The following is a 25,482-nucleotide window of genomic DNA, read 5'->3' on the forward strand; positions in this document are numbered from 1 at the left end:
TGTTTTAATATTTTTGACGTTTAGGTATGTTATGATGGCAAAAAGATGAAGGTTAGGGATGCAGCCACCCATGGCTCTCTTAACTTCATTTTGCCACAAGTCCTGAGGACCGGTTCTGGTATCGTGTCGCGCAATCTCTCGTCCATATTTACTTATGCAGAATTTCTCGAAATTACAGAATCCGCAAGTTCCAAGTGACACCGATTTATGCCACTTTATTTACCCAAGTAGTACGTACTTATGCGGTTGAGAAATATTTTTATATCTCCATCGACAAATATAGCCTCCTCCCTTGCGGCATTCCTCGGAGCGCAGGTTGCTGGTGTTATACAACTTCAGTTAGCACGCGCCCGCGCACGCCACGCCGCGTCTCGCACTGTTGGATCACAACATATAATCGGTGTTCACGCGTTCTGAACAAATTTTCACTTTCCGTTGCGTTTCTTTTGCCGTTTACTCTACCTATCTGCTGTTAGTCAGTCTGAGTGCTTTTAAATTGTGGTGTGATATAATTTTTTGTTGTTGGATCCTGGTGTTTTTGTAAGTATAAGTCGTGGATGCAATTAAGTTTACTATACCTTACTTACTATACCTACTGTCTTCTCTCAGTTTGTGATTGTCATACATTTTAGAGTACCTAGTTCTAACTAAACTACTTTAGTACTTACATAGTTCTTAATAAATATATTTTGTAGAATTTTGTCTTCGTGATTTGCAGAAGATCAGATTGTTAACTACGATATATTCCTGATAAAATCATAATCTGTCTAATTTGGCAGGTACGAAAATCCTATTTAAAAAATGATCGAAATTAACTTTATCGTAAATCGGTATTAAGGAAAGAGGTCAAATTAGGGTAATGAAATGAAAGGAAAAGGAACTTAATTCTTCGCGTGTTTAACTTTAAACATCCTTTCAGGATGCAAATACGTTTTGGTAACGATTTTATCTTGTGCAAACAAACAAAACCTTGGTAGACTATGCATTAGAAAATGTAGTCTGACCGAATGTACCAGAGGGTACCTTCTAGATACAACCTACTCATTGTAGCGAAGTAAAATTGAATTGATTTCAACTGTCCAATAATATTATTGCCGTTTTCAAAACATTCTCGCAATTTCCTAAATCCTTGTGATTCTATCGATATTTTTAAGTTTTCCCCTGATTATAAACCGTAGGAAAGGAATATCGTAATTTGCCACATTCTAGCATCCTACGGGATCAAATTGTATCGGATCATATTTAGGCTTAATAAAAATCAGAATAAAACATTGTTCAAAAGACTTTGAAGAAGGATTAAGAATTATCCTTACTGCTTAATATTATCTACAAATACGAAAGTAACTACGAAGCAATTTGAATGAGATTTGGTACACCCATGGTCTTAAGATAGATCTCAGTTACGTGAATAATTTAATACAATTTTATTATTATAGCACAGATTATATAATAGTTACTACGTAAATTATAGGCTATTTTTTAACGAGGAAGTCCGAGAGGAGGGACTGTGGGAAACAGCAGCAAAACTTAGCATTGCAAAATATTTAAGCTCATTTGCATACCAATTCAAATTAAAAATAATATAAATATTACCAAAAATTAATAATATTAAATTAAATTTAATTATGTATATTTATTAATAATATTTTATTATAAAAAACCTATGTATGTGCTAAATTCATGTATGAGAAACTTGGATTTCCCACTCATTATCTACTTATATGTTATGTAACAACATGTAGATAAACTACCTATTTTATGCACTTCTGGCTGGTAAATAATACTTCATTATTTTTTAATATTATTGTATGTACTTCCTTACACTAAAAATAAACCAAGTGACCAACTCGCAGTCTGTTAAAATTCGGTTTTGTGTTACCTAAATTATTCATCTTATACAACAGTGCAGTTGTTGCATTTTTTAACTGAACGTACATTGTATAATGTAATACAAGCATAAGTACTTACCCACTTATTAGGACTTGTTAAATTAAAAAGGTATTGGGGCTTCAGCTTCATCTGAATATCTAATTATACCATGAAAATTATTTGAAAAATATTTCTTCAATTCAGTATCTAGGTATAATCAGGTAATTACAAACATTATTTTTTAATTAATGAATACAGCGCATGGTTAAAATTGTGCTTCCTGATCAATATGTATGAACAAAATAATTATCAACATAATAAATAATGTTTGTCTACTCAGCAACAGAATGAAAGTTTGCAAGCACATTATTATACAGTTTCTCATTCATCTTATGCATAGTACACACATGAACAGGCTATAAACTTTACGGCTTGCAACTGAGTTGTCTTGCTCTATGCAATTACAATAACCTTTTCAATAAATATGTATTATAATTGTTAAGCTTTTTAGAAGTGCAAATCATGAAGTTTTGTGAACAATGCATCTGTTTCAAGCGTATCTCAATTGTGTGACACGAACTTAATTGAAAAATAAGGTCAAATTTAGGCACGGTACTCTCAACATTTTCTCATAATTTTAACCGCAACTGTCATAGCATTTTACCATGAAAGGGCAATCAATAGATTTATTTTCGTAGTTGTGATATTGAAAAGGGTTTGCTTGTAGCAGTTGTTGCACGGATGTCTGAATAAGAGCACTTGAATACGATCAAATAGGTATTACTAACAGAATAAAGACCCAATAAAAGTCAATGCCCTCAACTTCCACTCGATAAGTTAGCAAGAAATATTGCACAACAATCATACGACAAAACAGCATAAGTCACAGTTTCTAAAGAAGTTGGTCCGACAGTTTCCAAATGCTCTCATTAGTCAAGTCGAACTAATAATTCACGCGTAATTTACGCATCTAACCACAGCATGCGACTTCTGCATGACTCAACACAGTTTTACGCAAGCTCTAGTAAATAGAAGTGGGTTGACAACGAAGCCATTACGATGTCAACTAACCTGTAGCCCACAATAAAAAGTATTTAACATTTTATTACACAATATTCTACATCTGAGCATGATCTGCGGTGTTTAGAAACCATCTCGTCTGCAAGCCCTTTACGAAATGTCGCGTTAAAAGTCAGTTATGTAAATCTGTGGGAATCGAGTGTCATGTATAACTTTGCATTAATTTATAGCTTTTTGTGTATGTTCACTTATGTTCTAGTTGGCCAAGGTTAACTTGAACAATGGTGTAAGAGTATTAAGTATTAAATGCGAAGCGTAGATACTTATTTTCCGTGTCTAAAGAAATGTACGTAACTTTGAAGTTAGCATAAATTTATATTTTTGGATTATTTTTAGGATATATTTTTTATTTCCCAAGAACAAGCAACATTGAAAGTGTCTTTTCAAAAGGCGTTATTTCTTAAGAATGAATAAATCACTAGCCGTGTATGCGGTTGGTGGCTAAGTTAGAAAGCCTTTTTGTTTAGTGTTTAATGGTTTCTTTAATAACCCTAAAGTCTGAGGTTAACGAGAATACCTTACCAGTTACCATAGCTCTCAGTCTCTCCGTTACTACACTTTACGTAATTCGTCATACTTACCTGGGTAGTATCTATCGTTGCAAAATGATAGGACTACTTACCCTTAATATCATACTCGGAATGATATCTTCCTGATGTAACTCATGTAACACCATCATCATTAGGTAAGGACAGGTATTCATAGATCGTTTCCTTACTTTCTCAACCAGGTTTAGGTTCAAAGTTCATAACTATCATGTATATACAAACTTGAACTACTTATCTCTATACAAATCAAAAAATAAAATATTATATACAAAATATATATACCTAAACATAAAACATATATAAAAGAACATCGATCAGGCGTCGAACTATCATGTCCATTTAACTAGAACTGAATCGTGAATCATCTTAGAAAGCCTAAGTTTAACAAACTGGCAAATTGAGCGTCTGTGGACTTTGTTGCTGTTACTTCTAAAGATACACGTCTTGTTCTATGTAACTAAGTATGTACCTGATGTTTCACAAAGCGGTTTTAAAAATAATTATCCATATTTTTGTCATTCAGCCGTCATAATGACTTCGGAGGTGAACGAGTGGTACAAAGGCCGTAGCGTCCTCGTGACCGGAGCCCTAGGGTTAATGGGCAAGGTCTTGATAGAGAAGCTGCTGTATAGTGTACCGGACTTGGGCTGCGTGTACGCACTCGTGCGGTCCAAGCGCGGCAAGTCACCGGAGACACGCATCGAAGAAATGTGGAAACTACCAGTAAGTGTTGCAACATGGCAAACAGTGGTTAATAATAATAATGAAGTACTTCCTTTCCTACTTAAATCAAGTTATAGACTATCGATTAACATTTTTCCGCCTTGTTAATACATTTGAGTAATTTAATCTTTATTGAAATATGGAAGCACTATCTCGATTTCTTTTAAGGTACACAGATTTTGCAACAATTTTTTTTTAATTACAGTTGTTCCAAAGAATAAGAGAGGAGAAGCCACACGTCATGAAGAAGCTGATTCCTGTGACCGGCGACATCATGTATGATGAGCTTGGTATCAGTGCTGATCGCTTGAATGACATCTATAACGAGGTAATTGGAAAAAAATATCTTACGATCTTGAATTCTTCATTTAGGTAACTTGTATAAATAGAGGTTCTGATGTTGTGTTTTAAAAGTTTAGTCTAAAAGTTTACATTTTAAAATAGAATTACAAATACCGTGTATCTTTCAAGTAGGTGTCTTGCCCGGGGAAAAATTCGCTTAAAAATTTAAAAAAATTTGAGGTCTTAAATTTAGTTGACGGTGAAGCTTCTAAAGCATACATATCTTGCCAAACAGTTAACTTACATTACTGAGTGCACTAAAACATATTCCATATACACAACAGATGCACGTAAAACCAGATATGTGCAAACAGTGAAAGTGGTTTGTAATGTAAGTAGAGAAAAGCGTAAGCTCGAGTCTAAATCACTTTTTTTGAGAAACTTCTCCAGGGAATTACGACGATATATTTACTGTCTAAGTACAGTGTGTCTGTATGGGAACCACATTGTTATAATAAACACCATTGTCATAAAGTAGGTACGCGTAATTTTTGTATCTAAAACCAAAAGACTGTAAGAAGCAGACCATAAGGTCTGCTTATTCTAGTGCATTTTAATTTTCTGCGTATGTGCTATTCCAATAAAGAAACTTGTGATTTGAAATGTGTCCTGATTTTGAGGGTTTCTTAGGGAATTCTGTTCTATTAACAAAAGGCCGAAGTCACTGGCTCATACTATGCTTTCAAGAAATCAACAAAATTATTACTGCTATCTACGTCTGAGACAGCAATTTATCCAGTGCAAATTGCACGCGAGCAGGTTAACAGTTACAGAAAATTACATAACTGGCTCAGGTTTTTGTTTTTGCGCATTTTATTTTCTGGTGACATGCAACTTTATAATAATCTCACACACTACCTTGCGACATTAAATTATATCATCACTTTTCATTCATTGGTAGCCAAAACTGACCGCAATCTTAAAATTTTGTATCAAAAGTTAAAACCGGTCTCATACCTATATTTATGCATGAGATATCGCTAAAAGAAAAAGCGTTATAATTAAAACACACGTAGACCTGTTTACCTAAATTAATATAAATCATCTGTTGGTGAAGGAACATGATCATATAGGAGGAACGAAGAAAGAAGTACCTAAACAAAACCATTTATTACTCTCTCAGGTATCGATAGTATTTCACTTCGCGGCAAGCTTGCGGCTCGAGGCGCCCCTGAAGGAGGGTCTGGAGATGAATACCAAGGGAACCCTGAGGGTTCTAACCATGGCAAAGCAGATGAAGAAGCTCGTCGCTTTCCTACATCTGTCTACCGCCTTCTGTTACCCTGACTATGAAAGAATGGCTGAAAAGGTAAATCCCCTGATCTATTTTACATATTGAACACCTGGTCGCAACTAAAACAACACGTTGATATCTTCATTTTCCAGGTGTTCGATCCCCCAGCAGATCCTCACGAAGTGCTCCGCGCGGCCAGCTGGCTAACAGAAGAGCAGTTGAACCTTCTAGCACCTTCCATCTATCAGAAACACCCCAACTCCTACACGTACTCCAAACGCCTGGCCGAAGCGCTGGTCAGGGAGAGCTACCCAGAACTACCTGCTGTTGTTGTCCGACCTAGCATAGGTGAGGGTCGCCAAATTACATTATTTTCTCAGAAACATTAACCGTATCATATATTTCCAGAAACAGTAGTGTCGGTCGTCTTCATGCATTTTAGGAGTCATTTTTACAGAAATAGTCATGGTTTACCATTTTTTGCAAAATGTCGATAAATGTGAAAGTTCTTAACTGATTATTACCACATGATATGTCTTTACTGCACTCTTTGGCCTTTGTCTCACCTGATTTCATTTCAATATAGGTAAGACGTGGCAATACTCTCGAACAGCAAAAAAATGTATTTATGTGTCAATCGTTAAGTTTCAAAGTTGAGTTAAATCCGTTTGAAATTCATCAATAAATGTATGCTTCAGTGACTCCATCATACAAGGAGCCGACTCCAGGCTGGGTGGACAACCTGAATGGCCCCATAGGGCTCATGGTGGGCGCGGGCAAGGGCGTCATACGATCCATGCACTGCTATGGGCATTACCATGCAGAGGTGATACCAGTTGATATCGCCATCAACAGCATCGTTGTCATTGCTTATAAAACTGGCAAGGATACTCAGAGGTACGGTCACATTACAGACTTTATTGATTACATTTCAAGTTCAAACTGCAAATTACGCGGTACTAAATTCACCAAGATATTTTTGTCCACCACTAACTTAACGGTTTTCAATATAAAATATTTTATTTTATCAGCAGTGAAGTTTTCATTAACTCCCATAAAAAATACAATATGATAGACATAACTCTGGCAACTGGATAAAGGAAAACCACTTTCGATTACAGGCAACCTGAGATCCCAGTTTACAATCTTACAACAGGTGACGACCGCAACACGACGTGGAAGCAAGTCCTGGACATCGGCAAGGCCACAGTCCGCAAGTTCCCCTTCGAAGGGCCGCTGTGGTACCCCGACGGCAACATCCGCCACAACAAGTTCATTCACGACCTCTGCGTCTTCTTCTACCACATCGTTCCGGCGTACTTTATCGATTTCCTGCTCTTCATCTTTAGGCAGAGACGATTGTAAGTCCTTTATATTTTTGTCGTTCCTTATATAGGGAGAAAAATCTACAATAAATATTGTAGATCTATCTAAATTGTAAATGTTGACATCATTGAATCCTGGCATATATCAGGACATATGTTGTGTATGTAGATACAATATAATACGTAATAACGACTTACCTCATAGGTGTTTAAAGGTCACTGATATTTATTTGTTTGCCATGCCAGTTATAATATGTAGTGAATCTAATTAGTTGTCATTGCCTGTTAGTTGATAATCTTATCTAGATTTTAGTTTTATTGGCGAATTATTGATTCTTCGTAGCCAGCGTAGTAAAATAAAAATTTAAGCCATATTCATAATTTCTGAAATTCTTTTCCAGCATGGTGCGAATTCAGAATAGAATCACTATCGGCTTAGAGGTCCTGCAATATTTCACGACCCGAGAATGGTGGTTCGACACAAACAACTTCAAGTCTTTGGTGGGGCTGCTGAACCCGGTCGATAAAGAAACCTATCCTATGGACCTGACAATCATAGAGGATGAACCTTATATAGAAAGCTGTATGATTGGCGGCAAACTTTACTGTCTGAAGGAGAAACTGGAGAATTTGCCCAAAGCTAGACTACAGAATCACATGTAAGTACACTCTCTGAATAAGTTTGTTCTTAGTTCTCTTTGCACAAATGCAAAAGCTAATGTAGGTAATAGGTCGGGTAAATCAACACCGCTATGCTTGAAGGCAGGTACCTACAGTTTAATAGGGCAATTTAAACAAATTAAGTTCATTTTTCTTAATCTAATGAGAAAAATATAAAGTTGCAGGAATGTATGGCGAGTGTCAGTCGTTCTGATGCAGACCTTTTTCGAATACTGCTAACTGATACTTTTATGCTTATTTCCAGTCTGTACATACTAGATCGCCTGGTATCCCTGGTGTTCTACCTGGTACTTCTATACTGGATCGTGTCGTACTTCGAACCGGCCCGGGAGCTGCTGTCCTACGGCGGGCCGGCAGTAAGGTACCTACCACTCGTCGGCAAGGCAGTATTTAGAGACGCTTAGATTATTTGTACTGGATATATAATTAAGTACATATAGGTAACTGTAATTATTTTGGAAGAGGTTGGTTTGTAGTATCTGCTAGTATTTTTTTATTGCAGTTTTTTTTTTTATATGTTTAGTTGTTAGGTGCTAGTTGTTACTCTTTTTTTAGAGTACTAGTTTTTATGTATGTGTCCAAAATTGTATCCATCAATTAGAAACTATACATACAGGCACAGTGAAATGCAAAACGACGGTATGTACTGTTTATGCTGTTTATATATACTCAAATGCGTTTGTCGACGAAAAAATCATAGCTGTATTTTTTATTATATTATTTTATTATGAATATACATTATTATTTTATATTATTGATTATACTCGTACCAAATATACGTATTAATATATTTTTTTATATTTATACATTTCTTTTGTTGATAGAAATTCCATGACCTACGACCTAGGTAAGTGCCTCCGTTCTAGATCCGAATATGGAAACATTCACATTTTTAAGCTACTTTTCCGAAAAATGAATGTAAAGCCTCCTTTTAGGCTTTTCATGTTCATTGTAATATGTCTGAAATAATGACCGAAACGCACTCCCTTTTTTGTCCTTGGAAATATAAGTATGTAAAACGATCCTGGGGGATCAATTTGACTTTTGAGTATTGTTGTCTCCACTGGGCAGGGGGCCAATAGATCTTGACCGTTAGTAAACCTGTTTTTATATAGTTTAGTATATTTTTAAATATTTGAAAACTTCGGGACAAATTACTTGTGCGATGTGAACTCTTAATACCTACTTCTATTTAAAGAGTTTATTGCAATTTTATATTGAAATCTAAACATACGTTTTTTATTTAATTGGTTTTGGATCTTCAAGTCTAAGATAAAAAAACTTATCAGTAATATTAAATAGCTGTCACGCACTTTCACTGTTTTACTACATTCGTAAGTGCCAGTTCTCTAAACCGATCATCAAGCTGCGAAGACAGCGTGTCCACTTCGTGTTCGCAGATGAAGGATGCTCTCGTGTTGCAATTGATGTCGTGCAGTAGACCGTTGGAAGACATCGCGCCGCAGCGTTCCCGCGAGCCCCCGTCTGGCTGGTTGCTCCCCCAGACGGCGTAGCCTGTGTCCTCAAGCGCTATCCCTGGCATTAAACATTTCAAAATTGGATTACTGGTGTTTGATTCATGCAGGCAGGAGTTCAGTTGCCACACTTATGATGCAAGATCTACTTTCAAAAAAACCCATGAGTTAATCCTGAAATCCGCTATACGTAATTGAAATAAGCCAATTAACTGTTGTGCCTACGTGACTTTATTTCTATCTGGCAGGTGACTAACAGGGTTGTCTTACCTCCGACAGCTTGCCAGCCTTCATCAAGTCTATTATGAAACCCTAAATGGACCACTCCCATAAGTTCAGTTCTTCTGGCTTGCCTCTGTGACGCAGCTTCGGCCATCCTCACGAGTAAATCAGCTTCAGCCTGTGTGTTGATCACTGCGAGGTACGATTGTTCGGCACTGCACGCTGCGTACGCTTCCGTCCAATTCTTTGGCGTCGAGTGGAACTTGTAGCATCTGCCAAGCTCCAGGTTGAACACATAATCTGGAATAAAAAAATAATTCATATTTAATTATTTTTTGATAATTAGGCGTAAGTTGTGGTTGTCACTTCTACGTTTAAAAAGTTTTGAGAAAGACGGGCCTTATTGGTTAACAAGAATTCGTCAAAAATCCGTGACCAGCTCTACAAGAGCGATCTATATCATTGACCTATAAGTTTCGCAGTTACTGGATCTCAGACAGCGTAAACTACTCGATTTCAACGGTGTGGTTTCTGTTATTGGTATTGCTCCGCAGTTAATTCTAAAACAGGCCTTTGTTTGACATAAAAATAACGAAAACGTATATATCTATGTATTTCTGTTAACCTACCTAAATTAGGAATATTACACTGTTGATTCCATTCAAGAGACTGAAGGGTTTTCTTGCACATAAAGGGGAACTTTTTATTGCAACCATCATCATTTAATCTGCCGTCTTTCATCATCACTACGCAGTCTTCGACGCCGCCAGCATCATTTGGCTCTCCTCGGTACCACCGGTTGTAAACGTCAGATATAGGATACCCTGGAATACAATGGTGCACTTATATAATGTTTGACAAATTTAAGGAAAAATAATTCCGTTGTGACAGAAGTCCTACTTTCCGTCACCCGATTTCTCGTGTCAGTCTCACTCTCTAGAGCAGTGCAACGTAACTTGTCACGGGACATCCCCAGATGCTTCACTTATCTATGCTTTTGTTTCATGTCGACATGTACGATAAGGTCACACAAAACATTTTGCGTTGTAGCCCTGCAGCGCGCCTGTGCATTTGCCAATTATTAACAACACTTTGCTTGCGTCTTCGTCCGAGTGAATATTTGCTTTCATTTGCCATCAAGGGTCTCACTCAGTACTCATTTCTGGGATATTGAGATAAGAAAGTGAGCGACCTCTAGATATACATAAACATACATGTGAATAGGTATACAACAAGATAGCGTTGTCATGTTTTGTTTGTAAATTAAAATAATTCGTTACTTATAAGGAAAAAGATTAAAAATGCTAAATTAACGTAATTTTTGATCAGCTCAGCTGATTGTATACTAGTTCTTAGATATTTTGAACTGTCTGTCATAAACTGATGTGTGAGCGTCCTTCAGGTTTAAATTCCACTCTCAATTGACGTTTTATCCACGTGATTTTCAGAGTGTTTAATTAAAATTCAGCATTAGTTAGAAAGTTTAACACAACTTTAAGAATAAGTTAAATTCATACCGTCTATAGTTTCGAATACTCCTTTGACAATCAAATCTGATATTCCTAATAAAATCGCATGGTGCGGTTGTGTAGCATTCCAATAGGAAATCACAATGTGGGCCTCATGATCGTTTTGGGGGTAAAACAGACTGGCGCCTTCCAACGCGCACAATTTCTTAGCTTCAGACCAGGTTTTAAGTAACGTGTGGAACTTATAGAAACTCTCTGTATCTTCCAAATAACTGTAGTCTTTTCGGAAAAACTTTTTATTCCTTTGTGCACCTATAAAAAAAAAAAACATAATTGTAATTATTGTTTTAATAAACCTTGATAGTTATTAATATCTTTGACTATTGAAGTATTATGCTAATAACAATGAAACGAAATCAGTACTTACATGAATATTCCGATAAACAGTTTATTGTCAGAACGAGTAATAAAGTTTTCAGAAACATGTCCACGAAGTAGATAATGACACAAGTATCTTAAACCGCACTGTACGTATGAATGGGAGCACAAAGCTGATTCCACAGACTATATTTTTGCAAGTCAGAATCTTTCGTTCTACGCATTTTCGCAAACTACCCATTGCCCGGGGTGTCTCCAGTGACCCATATATTTGATTTTGGTATTTCGAAAAATAAACATTACAATAGCGTTGAGAAATAAGAGCGCTTTTCTACTATCGGATTTTGTCGCATAAAACCAAGATAGGCATTCTACATCCATATCTATCAAATTCATTGAGAGAAAATAGTTAGTCTCACCTTACTGATGGGGAAACATGCTAAATAAATACTGCGAAGTAATGATCTAGCTCTAGGAGGAAACGAGTATCCTAAGGAAAAAAACTTTTCTTCCCTTCTTCTTCCATCTTCTTCTGATCTAATAACGGTACACACAAAAAATAACGTAGCCCGAAGAATGGTCCGAGGATATAAGCGAACAAGCCATGACAATGATACTTAGCGCCTGGCAAAGAACGACATGCATGAAAACCCTTTGGCACAATGCTATTAATTCCCCCTACATGTAGAGATGATATTAATTCACTACGCAGGACTCCTTAAGATAGCGGGACACTCTTATGTAAATTAGGTAGTTAGATGTATACATTTTTATCTAACAGGAAAACATCATATAAAATGAATGACTAACTTAGAACTATTGGTTAAGTAATATAATCTCGTATCACTTGAGGTTATAAGTTCAATCTTCTATAGGTGATTTTGTTATAAATAAGACTGTGTCAATTTAGTGGACCTTTAAGTTAAAATGTATAAACTTGCACATGCTCATAAAAATAATATAGGGACACCTATTCTGATTTTAAACTACTCCCAAAAGGAACAGGTACTATACACACCTATAAACATTTCTTGCTTGTGTTTTTGGTTAAGAGACCGCAAAGCCCAACTACTTGCGCGGCTTTCGGGTTCGATTTCTGGTTCGGGCAGTAAAAGCAGGCCGAAGTCAGCCAGTTGATGGTCATCCGGTGATATCTGGTCATGTTGGATTGTCGTCTCATCAATAGATTTATGCACGACAATACATATTCCTTCCTATCGGTAAGAGCCCTGCCTCACTAGGACGCCAATGGCGGCGTCGCCGGCTACGTATCCAAGCAGTTAGTATTGAAATGTATGGAACCTAACTCACTTGGCGACGGTTTGGCAACGTCGCCAAATTGGAAGCGTGGCCACGAGCTACAGTTCCCTACGTGGCTACTGGCTACTCTGGCAGCTTGGCGATGTTGCCACGGTTGCCAATATAATGTACACAGTAAAGTGCACCTCCCTCATTCAGTCGCCAGTGTGGTCGCCCGTCAGCGTGCGATTTCTTCAGCGACGACGTAAACAATCGACTGTCGAGACGCCATGGCCACTCGACTTGGCGACCTTTGGATGCCATAGGTAGCCAGACTTGCGCCGCTGGCGACGTCGCCATGGCATCCTAGTGAGGCAGGGCTCTAAGGCTTATGTCGGCCGTTCTACGAAACCCTATTATCCAAATCCTGGATATTATGTTGTGCCTGCAATTGTTGGACGAGAAACTGTTCGGTAGAAGTAAAAAAACTATTTGTATCATTTACGCTTGTATTAAATAAAATTGGTTATAGACTTATAAAAGTCAGTCTTAAATATATTCATTTACGTTCACAAACGAACAGACTCCTGTGGCTGCAGTCGACGGGAGTCAGTCGGCCGGTGTAGAACATTGCACCGCACTGCTGGGAGTCATTGTCGTCAGGCACGGACCCTCCCCACCACAAACTGGCATTTTTACTCAAGGGTGTACCTGAAAATAAATTAAGACTGAATTATACGTTAGGACTACTTAATAACTACCAGATATTGATGTTCGATCTAATTCTTTTATATACCGAGGTATTTGCCTAATAATATTCACTTAAATTTAAAATATAAAATTTGCTTAAAATTGAAATCTGTCTTCTTTCTCAGGACCTTCCCTTGCATGCCTGAACCCGTTCTTAATTCCGTCCGTACCTTTAACCGTCGTCCAGCCGTCTCCGTGTTTATTGCTAAAGCCTAGATGGAATATTCCTCTAACATAGTTTCCCCCAATGGTCCGTGCGGACTCCGCAAGCTTGGCAAGGTAATCCGCATCTTGCTGATCATTGATCACGGCCAGGCTAGTTAACTCGGCATCGCACACAGCATTAGCACCATTCCAGTCCATTGGTTTTGTGTGTAACTTGTAACATTTACCATTATTCTGATTCAGCTTGTAATCTGCAAATATAAATTCGAATAACTTTTGGAAACTCGTTTTTATCGGGCTTTTATCTGGCGAATGCTTTACTTGCCTTGCATATAAAATTAGTTTAAATTATTAAAAAAATCCACGAATCTTGTTACCTATGAATACAGATGTATATAGATCGGATCAAATTGTATCCAAACGGGATACAACTGCTAGTTGCCACTTTCACATCGCTACAAAATGTACCTTAATGTTTGTGATTTCATAAATGTATGTGTTTTTTGAAATTCACGCACAACATTTTTCAAGTCAAAAAATTAGGCATGAAAACTAACCCAAATTATACATATCACAGCTGTGATTCCACTCCACTGTTTCGATATCCTTTTTACATATAAACCGGTTCTTGTCGCTGCAAACAACATCGTTCATGAGGCCGTCATTTGTCAAGAGAACACAATCTTCTCGTTTTCGAAAATCATCAGGCTGTCCTGTTTTCCAGTTACTGTAAACATCGGCGATATTTTCACCTAGAACATTAAAAAAGCTCATTTACTTAAAATCAAAAGTGATTTAACATGTAGGTACTAATATAATGAAAATATTCTCTAAAACTTTACAAGCTCGCTCTGTGATCTGATTGAATATGAACTGATACCGTAGGTATTTTTTCTTAAAAATAAACAGTAGAAGTAAGAATTATTACCATTGACCGTTAAAAATGTTCCTTCCGATATCAAGTCTGATAATCCTGAATATATCCATTTTATAGCGGGTTCGGTATGTTTCCAAAACGCTAATACTTCTTTAGCTTCGGTGTCATCTTTGGGATGTAACAAAGTGGCGCCCTCTAGTTCACACATACGCTTTGCTTCCAACCAAGTCAATGGATTCGTATGGAACTTATAAAAACCCTGTGTTGTCGCTCTGTAAGTATAGTCTTCTCGGTGTTTTGATTTCTCGGCGTCTACAATAGAAAAGTTTAGTTTTGGTTAGTAGGTATTTGGTATCTATCTCTCCAAAACTATCGAAGTAGTAAAATATAAAACAAAAGAACGTTCTATCGCAAAAACAGTTTTTATATAGTTAACGAATAAGTATAGGTACGTAAAAGGTATGGACTAGGTTTCCATCCCTCCTAATCCCTACTAATAATAGGTATAAATGCGAAAGTAACTCCGTCTGCCTGCCTGTCTGTCTGTTACTCTTTCACGTCTAAACCACTGAACTGATTTTAATAAAACTTGGTACAGAGATAGAGTTGACCTTCAGAAAGAACATGTATAGTATAGTATTTATCAAATAGTTAATAAATAATTATATATAATAAATAGTTTTCATATTTTTAAATTTCAATAGTTTTTATCCCGGACTTTTGAAAAATTCTCCTGGAAACGCGATATAAAAGAACTCTACGCGGGCGAAGCCACAGGGCGGAAACTAGTGTATCTATAATAAAAACCTATGATATTATTGTCAATTGTAACGAGTCCTGTGTATAAAATAAAAATGTAATTCTTACCCAAATAGCGTATGTTGCAGCTATCCTTCTTGTCCAGTTTCTTCTTGCACATGAAGTTGAAGTGGTTGCGACAGGAAACATCGTTCATGCCATCACCACCACTGCTCAGCACAGCGCAGTCTTCTCCCCCATCGACATCGTTCGGCTCACCTGATATCCACTTATTGAACACACTAGCAATGTTCTTACCTATAAACATAGATACCATGTAAAAACTCATTATAGCCAGTATTTGAATTGAGAACATCATCGTTTTTTGGCGTCGGCCTGATCTGCATATAACTTGCATTTGCGTTGACATTCTGAGTTTTAAAAATAAAAAAAAACTTTTAACGATAAATAGCCATTTTATATTAAAAAAGTAACGAAAAAGCCTTTACCATCAACAGTTACGAATGTTCCTTCGGATATTGCGTCGGTTATCCCCATATACATCCAATATGAAGAAGAAGCTTTTTCCCAAATGGTGCGTGCTACTTGAGCTTCTGCATTATCCTCTGGATGCAGCAGTACGGCTCCCTCCAGCTCGCACGTGCGCTTGGCTTCCGACCAAGGCAAAGCCGTCGTATGAAACTTGTAAAAACTCTGAGTTTCTTCGACGTATGTGTAGTCTTCTCGAAAGAAAGGAACTGCTTTCTGACCATCTGAAATATAAAGTCACTGGAATTTGTATTTTGTTTTCATAAGCTTAACAAAACAACCAACAGGCTAAAGTAAATGGATTGATTTATCAGTTAAGTTGAGGTATCAGTTTCAGAATTCACATAATTAAAACAAATGGCTAAATTATGTTTATTTCAATATTACAGATAAAACTTTGAACAGAAAGCGAATAGTATATTTTTCGTGTTCTTATTTCATATTAAGCCATTTATTTTGCCACACATACATACATCATCATTAATTTAAGAGCCCAGCTCTTGTCGGTGCAGCTCCTTCCATTTACACCTATCTAGCGCCAACTCTTGAACTTCCTTATACGTCACGATGTTTTTGATAAAATATCATTTTTCCTCTCCTATTCTCTATATTTTGCAATAGTTGCCTCTTAGTTCCTACTCTGTTTAGTACTTCCTCGTTAGTAACTCTTTCCGTCCAGCTAATTCTCTCCATCCTCCTCCAGCACCACATCTCAAAAGCCTCCAGTCTGCTTATATCTTGCTTAGTTAGCGTCCAAGTTTCACGACCGTATAACATACATACATACATTGAATAAATACACAAAGCATACAAAAAATAACCAGTGTGGCAAGGGGTACATTTCAGTATAGGATGAGCTAAGCACAGCCCTGTTAAAAGGTTAACGAATCAAAACAGAAGAACAGTAAGAAAGAAATGATGACTTGTGACAGATGGCCGGTGTCCACTAACTTCGCTAAGTCTAGTGTGGACTTGGCTAAGTCTGAGTTATAAAATCTCAAATTACTCTGTGTTCGGAACTTTAAACTTCCGAATCGTATCAATTTTCATAAATGTAAAAAAAAACTTCAATAAGAACATGAATGAATAATATCTGTGGATAAGACTTACCGGAGAAAGCTAGTAAAAAGTATAGGGCAAACAGAACAAGCGAAGTGTGATGAAACATCGTTGATGGCGCCGGAACCACAGATTACGAAATAGTTACTACCGGAACTTTTGTCACCACCGAGCTTCACTATGTAATGATCACTCTTAGTTTAGTGAACTTATTTATAAAGATTACAAGTCCGCCTGACGTTACTGAAATATTATAAGATAAGCAATTTCGGTCGGTCCTGGGAATTGAACTTGAGACCACGTAAACAGTAATCACGCTATACGTCTATTTAGATAAATGAGGTATATACGGTGTTTCAAAATGTTTACTCTGATTTACCTGGTCAGTTTAAAGTATTTCATAGGTACGTTATCATTTGCCTAGAACTTGGTGAGGCTTTCAGCATAATCGGCTTCAGCTATAACCCTGGACACTCTGTCATAACATTTGTTATAAGACTGTCTGGCTTGTTCAAATTATAGCCTGTTTTCTGAAATAAGCAGGGCTTCATCTTATTCCTGCCCTGTTCCCAATTTTATTTGGGATCAGCGCAATATGTCTTCCGCTTCCATTCTTTCCAGTCACCCGACATACTGACACTCACTACCTTCTTATTAATGAAATTTTTCAGGCAATCCAGCCATCTCTTCTTAGGTCTTCCACTTCCTCTCCAGCCATCTATATTCATACTTAGCACACAGTTTGTTGCATGGATGATACTCATATCATCCCTCCTCATTAGGTACATGCACACTTGACATACTGCGAATTGATTTTTCTCATTTTTTACGACCGCCCGCCTGCCTGACGTCAACCCTCCTTGAGAATGCTATTGTTGGTGGTTTTCCCTCCACCTAAGGGTTGGCAAATTGTAGATCACAGATACTGTGAACATTTACACAAAAAATGTGACGTTTTGTCATCAGTCGGCTTATGCCATCTTGAAAAAGTGTTATTCTTTGTTTACATTTTGACTCGCGGCTCGGTGAATAGGGTACCTATAGTTTGAATATGATGTATGGGTCGGCCCAAGCCATTGCTTTGCCTATTGACTTTATATATGTTAAGGTTACATGGTCATGAGCTCCCAGATAGCACTATACTATATGTATATACCTACATACATTCTCAAGCCCGCACCGAGTTGCAGATAAAAGTTTTAGTTTTTTTCATAACATGATGAAATTCTAATAAAACTCTAGAATGTTATAAGACAGTCCTAGGACTGTCCTACAGTAACAACAGATAGACCGTTAAATGAGGCAATTCAAAGCAAATAATTGTAATGTTTATCAATCTTTTTTAATGATTATAAAAAATGCGAGAGAGTGTGTTGTTTGTTTCACAAATCAAACACTAAATTGACCGCTAAAACGACTGTGGAGTATTTTTTTTGTATTGTAACAGCCTTTTTATCGTCCCACTGCTGGGCACAGGCCTCCTCTCACACGGAGAAGGATTGAGTATTAATCACCACTTAGTACTGCCAATATTTACCTCAACGAGACCCTGGAAGTGGTTTTAGGTATTTTTAAATCAATCAACTTATAGTTCGGCCATTCAGAGAATGCGTTCCTGACACGTCGCGATTGAACTGACGACGTAACTACATTCATTGATTATTGATATAATAATGTTGTTTTAATGCTCCTCAATTGTTAAAACGGTAAACAACCAGCAAAAATATTTTTATCGTAACTGCAACGCCATTGCAAAGTTACGTCGTCAGTTCAATCGCGACGTGTCAGGAACGCATTCTCTGAATGGCCGAACTATAATGCACGTTGCACGTGCTGGTGAAATATAATGTAAAATAGTAGTATATAGGTACAAGCTACTATTAATAAACAATCAGTATTATATCTGCTGTCTGAAAATATTATGATAAAACAGTAAAAAACTTGAAGGATGTCCGGTCGAGCGACCAATGATGACCCTTGATTCTCTCTCGTCTCCAGAATCAGGGCAGCTAATCCATATCCTATAAATCCTAAAAACTGTTTTGTAGTGTCACCCAGTGTTTTACCCATGGCATGTCGAAATCGACAGTTACACTAGATTTCTCAAAGTTTCCATACTCAAATCCCTGGCTTGATGACAATTAGACCATTTGGGATGAATATTTACTTACATTTTAAAACTGCCCTGAAACTTGGTTGGGTGTATTTACTAAAAACATTTTGTACATACTTAAACAACCACTCACAATATTTTTTTCCATGAATAAGGAACAGTTCACGTCACATCATCATCATATTGCAATTCTATTTGACACATTGGGTCTGTGAGCGGTGAGTTCGGGTGGCTCATCGCTCATATCTTGTTAATGGACAACATACTCGTTTTGACGGCGCGCGTTGTTCCACGCGCTCCTCAAAGAGATGTTAGCAACCCCAGCGAATTGAATCGCTAGATCCGCAAGTTTTAAAAAAGCATGTACCCTGCGCATGTGTCTCAACATGCGCATGTAACTTGCTCCGTGTAGATGCACCCTAAACCCAACTTTCTAATAGCTAGTGCGACCTCATGACACGCAGCGCTCTACGTACGCTTAGCTACACCTTAATATTGTGTTCTACGCGATGGGTTAGATTGCATTAAGAAAAAATGTATCGAAATAAAATAGAATGTAAAGTAAACTTAAGCTTCTTTTATTTTAAAAATAAATAAATAATGGTATAAGTACAACTCTGGTAAATTACACAAAAAAAATCTCAAGAACTGAAATTAAAAAGTAAAACACACTAATAATTAGGAGACAAATGAATATTTTATAATTATAATTGGCTTACTAACATTTGTTTAAACATGTGCTGACATGGTTACAATCACTATTCACGCAAAAAAATAAAAAGAATAGGAAAATGAACGCATCACACAAAGGCAGTTGTAGATTGTATTCATACCAAATAGTTAATTAAACTACAATAACTGATTTGAATGTTTTCTAAATGGACAAGTTATTGCTCTGCCATGGTCAGGCAGTCGACTTGATGTTCACAAACGAACAGACTCCTGTGGCTGCAGTTGACGGGAGTCAGTCGGCCGGTGTAGAACATTGCACCGCACTGCTGGGAGTCATTGTCGTCAGGCACGGACCCTCCCCAGAACACGGTGCTATTTTCATTCAATCTTGTGCCTGAAAGCAATTTAATACGTTGAAAAGCAATTTAACTATTAGTAATAAAAACATGTAATGTGACTTCATGTGTCATCACATTAGGTATTTGAATCATTTGTATGATTAGTTTTTGTATTTTGGTCCTTCAAACATAACAGAACGACAACGTTGCTGGGGTATTCCCTAGTTCCTGTTGCGTCACATCTTCTTCCCAGCAAAACCTACAGGAAGTTGTGAAGCGTGCGTTTTGGGGCAGTCTTTTGTTTTATGTTTGGCTTATCAGTCAAAATCTTTTTACTATTAACTATAATGATAAAATGAATTTGTGAACCGATGTTTTAGACTGATGACTCTAAAAACTTATCTCTTATTTACTGCGGCGCTTTGGCGTACCTTTAACCGTCGTCCATCCCTCGTTCAGTCTGTTATGGTACCCCATATGAAACATTCCCCTAACATAGTTGCCTCCGATCTTTTGAGCTGGTACACTGTCCATGAGCTTTTTGATGTAATTTGCTTCTTCTTGGTTATTAATTACTGCTAAGTTGGTCAATTCTGCACTGCACGCCGTGAATGCCTCAGTCCAATCCATTGGCGTTGTGTGTAGCTTAAAACATTTACCAGATTTCGCATCCAACGTATAATCTGGAAATTAAAAAATATTTTTGACTTTTGCTGTAAAAGCAACAGACATTTATTTCAGAATACTGATTTGGACAAGGTTGAAAATGAGGGATGATTTTGTATGAGTTTTATACGGGCGTGGTAAGTGTAGCACTCGGAGTTAAAGTGAAAAGTATGGTTTGTTTAACTAGAAATCAAGACATAATGTCTCTCAAACTATATATTTATCAGTATTATTAGGCCATACTTGTCCCACTCTTTTTGGGAAAGATCTCTTCGGACTATAACTATGCTTAGTAGTACCATTTAAAATTTTTTGAGGAAAAGAATCAAACAATTTAGATTATGTTTACATTTTTAAACTGATATAAACAACTTAATATGGAGATTCCCAAACACAATAAGTACTATCGTGCATAACAAGATAGCAAAGGTTATTTAGTGTTACCGTTTTTTTTCCTGAATTAGTATCAAGCGTAAGTACGGCACCTGATTAAAAAGTTTTCATAGGACAGATCTTGTTGTAAAAGAGTCATTTTTGTAACGATAATTAAAGGATCGACTCTAGGAATGAATCGCTCTCCATTAACTTATACTCCCTAGGGTTGATATATTTCAGGATTAAGGCCATACGTGATCAAATAAACGCGCCCAAAATTGAAAAAATGTGATAGTGATATATACCTACTTTTAATTATACATTTTCTTATCTTTTGTGTAAGTATGCCTTTTTTTCTAAGATGAGTCATCTTAAAAGTGATAACTTACATTAATAAGTTAGTTAATATAACTAAGTCTAAATTAAAGAGAATAATTTCGACAAAACAAGCATACGTAGGATTCAAGCGCAGAGCAGATCAATTATCTACTTACACATCGACATAATACCAAAGTATCAAGCACGTACGCTCAATTACTCATGAAATAAAGACATAGAAAACCTACCTAGATTGGACATATTGCAGCTAGGGTTCCACTGCAGCGACTCCAAATGCTTCTTACACATGAAGCTGTGGCGACCGCTGCACAGGACATCATTCATGACACCGTCCTGATTCATGGAGGCACAGTCCTCGCCCTGGTGATTATCTGGCTGCTTTGCTAACCAGTTGCTGTACACATCACCCACAGGTTTGCCTAGAAGTAATAAAATATTTATAAAGAAAATAAAATCTACGCATTTTGTATCTTTGCATGAGTAGAGAGGTTTAATGTGTAAATCTACAGTAAATGTAAAATATAATAAAGAGGAAATAATTTTTGTCTGTTTTTTAGGGAACAAAAGCTCCGAAGCCACTGAACCTATTCGAACATCTCTTTTAGTTTTGAGAAGCTACATTATATTTTAGTGACATGGTCTACATTCTGTAAGGGAAAAGTTCCACCGGGACGTGAGTGAAAACGCAAACAACCGACAATAAAGACATAATAGTGAAGTAGCAGTAACAATTACCATCAACAGTCACAAAGTCTCCTTCTGATATCATATCTGATAATCCCAAATATATCCCGTTTATAGCAGGTTGGGTTGCGTTCCAAAACGAGATCGCGACCTGAGCTTCAGCACTATCTTCGGGATGAAACAAGATGGCTCCCTCGAGTGCACACCTCGCCTTAGCTTCCAACCACGGCAATGGAGTTCTATGGAACTTATAAAAACTCTGCGTTGCTTCTATGTATGTGTAGTCTGGTCTGAAGAAATGTTTTGCTTTCTGGCCATCTGAAAAATAAAGTTTTTACTCATAGTATTTTTTATTTGAGTAAAAGGTCAAAAATATGAGTATGTTTAAGTTTTTTAGATATATAGTATTGTATATATTGATATGGGCCATGATACCTGAATTAAATGGATTAATAGATAAATAAAACATTCTGATTGCCTGTTAAACTTCTACAGTTACTATCCACGAAAAACGTATCCCACCAAAAACATTAAATGTAAAAAAAAGCCAATCCTCTACGCAATTCCTCCACCGTAAAAAGTTTTGAGATCGCATAGAAGCCAAGTCCTGTTCTACTTTATTTGTAATAATAAATCAATATTTTGTGACTATATCAATAGTTTCGTTCACTTTACAATAACATTGACTTGGCCATGAGCACAATAAACTACAAATATAATACAGCATATCTTGGAGAGGTGAAAGTCAAACATGAAGTTTAATATCACAGAATTAAATACTTTTAGTTTATTCAATTGTTACTAAATTACCGACAGTCAGTATCATCCAACATCAATGAACTGCACATGTATGTACTATGGCGCATGTTTAGTGCATGGTGATCTCAAATTCCAACAAGTCCATAATCAGTCCAATCGTAAAATCATGTCCATATAGAATTTATCAATTCAATGGTATTTACACATTCTTAGAAGGAGCGACTTTTAACTTGTGCTCATGGCCAAGACAGTATTATTGTAATGTGAACAAAACTATTGATATAGTCACAAAATATTGATTTATTATTACAAATAAAGTAGAACAGGACTTGGCTTCTATGCGATCTCAAAACTTTTTACGGTGGAGGAATTGCGTAGAGGATTGGCTTTTTTTTACATTTAATGTTTTTGGTGGGATCTAATTTATTTTTTGTAGGTCTCTTTCTTCTCTAAGTATAGGTATAACAAATTAAATTAACTGACATGCAACTAACTCAATATATAACAAACTAAATATGTACACCTAAAGTAGCACGTAAACAATATATTTTTTTTTACCTAAAAAAATTCGAAATTGTCGAATTTTTTAATCGAATATCTTTTAGAATAAAAGAGATTTATTTCAGAGGTAGATGACGCTATCACATGAAATTATTTGATTTTTTTAAGTACTACTTATACTATAGTTCGGCCATTCAGAGAATGCGTTCCTGACACGTCGCGATTGAACTGACGACGTAATAACATTCATTGATTATTGATATAATAATGTGTTTTAATGCTCCTCAATTGTTAAAACGTTAAACAACCCGCAAAAATATTTTTATCGTAACTGCAACGCCATTGCAAAGTTACGTCGTCAGTTCAATCGCGACGTGTCAGGAACGCATTCTCTGAATGGCCGAACTATAAGCTATGTAACGAAACCATAGCGCGATTTAGACCAGGACAACGCCATCTATCGAGCGAGCATGCAGTGTTTATCGCACTGCATTAATATGAAAGATTTTATCATTATTCATTTCATTTAAACCTAGCTTTTTTATTCATATGTTGTATATTTAATACATAATAACAATATACCACTACGTAACAATAAAACAAATAGTAACATTTTGTACATAAATAAATAACAAAGTTATCAATGCAGTCAAAATTCATACACAATGTTCTTGAAAAACCGCAAATATAAATTTGTTTCCTATTTTTTTATTAAGTTTTAAGGTTTTTATAATTTTCCCTTTATATGTAGCTAATAACCTATCTTGGTGCCAAATTTGAAGGTTCTAAGTTTGCTAGAAGTACCTTAGACTTTTGATGATCGGTCAGTGAGTCAGTGACAAAATGGTGTAACTTTGATCGCTCATAACTCGTAAACTATTTATTCAAATGTCTTGTAATCTTGAGACTGAGCTTGTTCTAATACTTACTCTTGGTCATCGAAAACCTAAACTCCTAGCTTTGTTCACATGGAAGATACAGGGGGCTGAAATAGCCGCGAAACGCTTCGAGAAAAGATGGTACGGCCGTGCCCGCTTTGCTCGAATCTTGGCTGGGGCACTGCCGTGCCCTCAGATATTATTGGTTTAAGAAAGCTTTGTAAAGCTATTCATGAAGCGGTAAATGTTTCAGGAAAAGTTTAAATAATTAGCATATAGAAAACCTTATTATGTATCACAGACTTATAAGTATAGGACTAGCTGACAGAATAACTTAGTAATAAATAATATGTCTGAACTGTGTATTCGACCAGCAGATCTCAAAACAAGCCACTGAAAAATCAAAATGCATGCTGAGTTTACCTATAAGTGATTGTTACACTTTTATTAAGTTAGCCGTATCAGTGTAAACCAGTGGTTCCCAAACTTATTTTGTCTACTGCCCACTTTGAGATTAAATATTTTTTAGCGCCCCCATATTTTAGGGTTCCGTACCCAAAGGGTTAAACGGGACCCTATTGTTTTCGCTCCTCTGTCCGTCGTCACCAGGCTGTATCTCATGAACCGCGATAGTTAGAGAGTTGAAATTTTCACAGATGATGTATTTCTGTTGCCGCTATAACAACAAGTACTGAAAACTAGAATAAATAAATATTTTGGGGGGCTCCCATACATCAAACGTGATTTTTTTGCTTATTTTTGCTCTGTTACGGAACCCTTCGCGAGTTCTACTCGCACTTGGCCGGTTTTTTACCTATTTAAAACCCTATAACTTCTTCGCAAGTGTGTCTGTTACCATTTTATTTGATTGTTTGTGTCTACTTTAATTACGAAGCGGAGCGACCGATTAACATTGACATGATTTTCATTTTTTCTATACCTATTCAATAAAATAGAAATAGAACCGAGTTTGAGCAATTTTTTAATTCATATTTGTTGATGTTCACAAGTTGTTGTTGAGAGTCGAGAACTCATGCAGTCGTTGTCTAAGAGGCCTAGCTAAATAAAATTACAAATGACCCCCCAGGCCTCTACACAACAACGCCCCCATTTTCTTTCTGGGTCTCTTACCGCCCCCCTTGAGACCTACAGCGCCCACAAGGGGGCGTTATCGCCCACTTTGGGAAAGACTCGTGTAAACAATCGTTGGTGAACCAAAAAATAAATTAATAAATAAAAAAATGCTGTAATGAGATGAAAATATGAGTATACTCACTTGAGGAATCCGGCACAACATATAGCACAAACAAAAGTAGCCAGATTTTAGAAAACATTTTGTAATTTATTAATTATTATAATTAAGTAAATATTAACTTTGACTGAGCACGTGCCTAGGCTTCTTACAAGTTCCACAGCGTACAATGTGCGGTTTCA

At 36.7% G+C, this 25,482-nt stretch overlaps 4 protein-coding genes across 5 annotated transcripts; 1 reads left to right on the forward strand and 3 right to left on the reverse strand.

Annotated features, from left to right (window-relative positions):
- Window positions 1–330: 330 nt before the first annotated feature.
- LOC124631385 (putative fatty acyl-CoA reductase CG5065) lies at window positions 331–8,606 on the forward strand. Its single transcript, XM_047165753.1, has 9 exons — window positions 331–540; window positions 4,021–4,220; window positions 4,426–4,548; window positions 5,686–5,871; window positions 5,949–6,144; window positions 6,495–6,693; window positions 6,918–7,157; window positions 7,523–7,780; window positions 8,047–8,606. The coding sequence occupies exons 2-9, from the start codon at window positions 4,029–4,031 to the stop codon at window positions 8,204–8,206; spliced, it is 1,554 nt and encodes a 517-aa protein (XP_047021709.1). The 5' UTR covers window positions 331–540; window positions 4,021–4,028; the 3' UTR covers window positions 8,207–8,606.
- A 382-nt stretch (window positions 8,607–8,988) lies between these two features.
- Window positions 8,989–11,507, reverse strand: LOC124631386 (C-type mannose receptor 2-like). 2 transcript variants are annotated; one of them, XM_047165754.1, is made up of 5 exons: window positions 11,396–11,507; window positions 11,017–11,280; window positions 10,129–10,323; window positions 9,548–9,799; window positions 8,989–9,338 (listed from the first exon to the last, which is right to left on the reverse strand). In XM_047165754.1, exons 1-5 carry the CDS (start codon window positions 11,451–11,453, stop codon window positions 9,118–9,120), a joined length of 990 nt encoding a protein of 329 aa, XP_047021710.1. In that variant the 5' UTR covers window positions 11,454–11,507; the 3' UTR covers window positions 8,989–9,117. The 2 variants fall into 2 exon arrangements, with proteins under 2 accessions (XP_047021710.1, XP_047021711.1); XM_047165755.1 differs by lacking the exon at window positions 10,129–10,323.
- Window positions 11,508–13,076: 1,569 nt separating this feature from the next.
- On the reverse strand, window positions 13,077–16,861 carry LOC124631207 (macrophage mannose receptor 1-like). The gene is made up of 7 exons (XM_047165451.1): window positions 16,775–16,861; window positions 15,625–15,888; window positions 15,245–15,433; window positions 14,429–14,689; window positions 14,058–14,252; window positions 13,506–13,751; window positions 13,077–13,296 (listed from the first exon to the last, which is right to left on the reverse strand). Exons 1-7 carry the CDS (start codon window positions 16,830–16,832, stop codon window positions 13,145–13,147), a joined length of 1,365 nt encoding a protein of 454 aa, XP_047021407.1. The 5' UTR covers window positions 16,833–16,861; the 3' UTR covers window positions 13,077–13,144.
- Window positions 16,862–19,645: 2,784 nt separating this feature from the next.
- On the reverse strand, window positions 19,646–25,382 carry LOC124631530 (macrophage mannose receptor 1-like). Its single transcript, XM_047165976.1, has 5 exons — window positions 25,325–25,382; window positions 21,962–22,228; window positions 21,454–21,645; window positions 20,278–20,529; window positions 19,646–19,902 (listed from the first exon to the last, which is right to left on the reverse strand). Exons 1-5 carry the CDS (start codon window positions 25,380–25,382, stop codon window positions 19,724–19,726), a joined length of 948 nt encoding a protein of 315 aa, XP_047021932.1. The 3' UTR covers window positions 19,646–19,723.
- Between the last annotated feature and the right edge of the window lie 100 nt (window positions 25,383–25,482).

Source organism: Helicoverpa zea, chromosome 6 (assembly GCF_022581195.2).
Source record: "Helicoverpa zea isolate HzStark_Cry1AcR chromosome 6, ilHelZeax1.1, whole genome shotgun sequence".
In the NCBI taxonomy this organism is placed as follows: domain Eukaryota; kingdom Metazoa; phylum Arthropoda; class Insecta; order Lepidoptera; family Noctuidae; genus Helicoverpa; species Helicoverpa zea.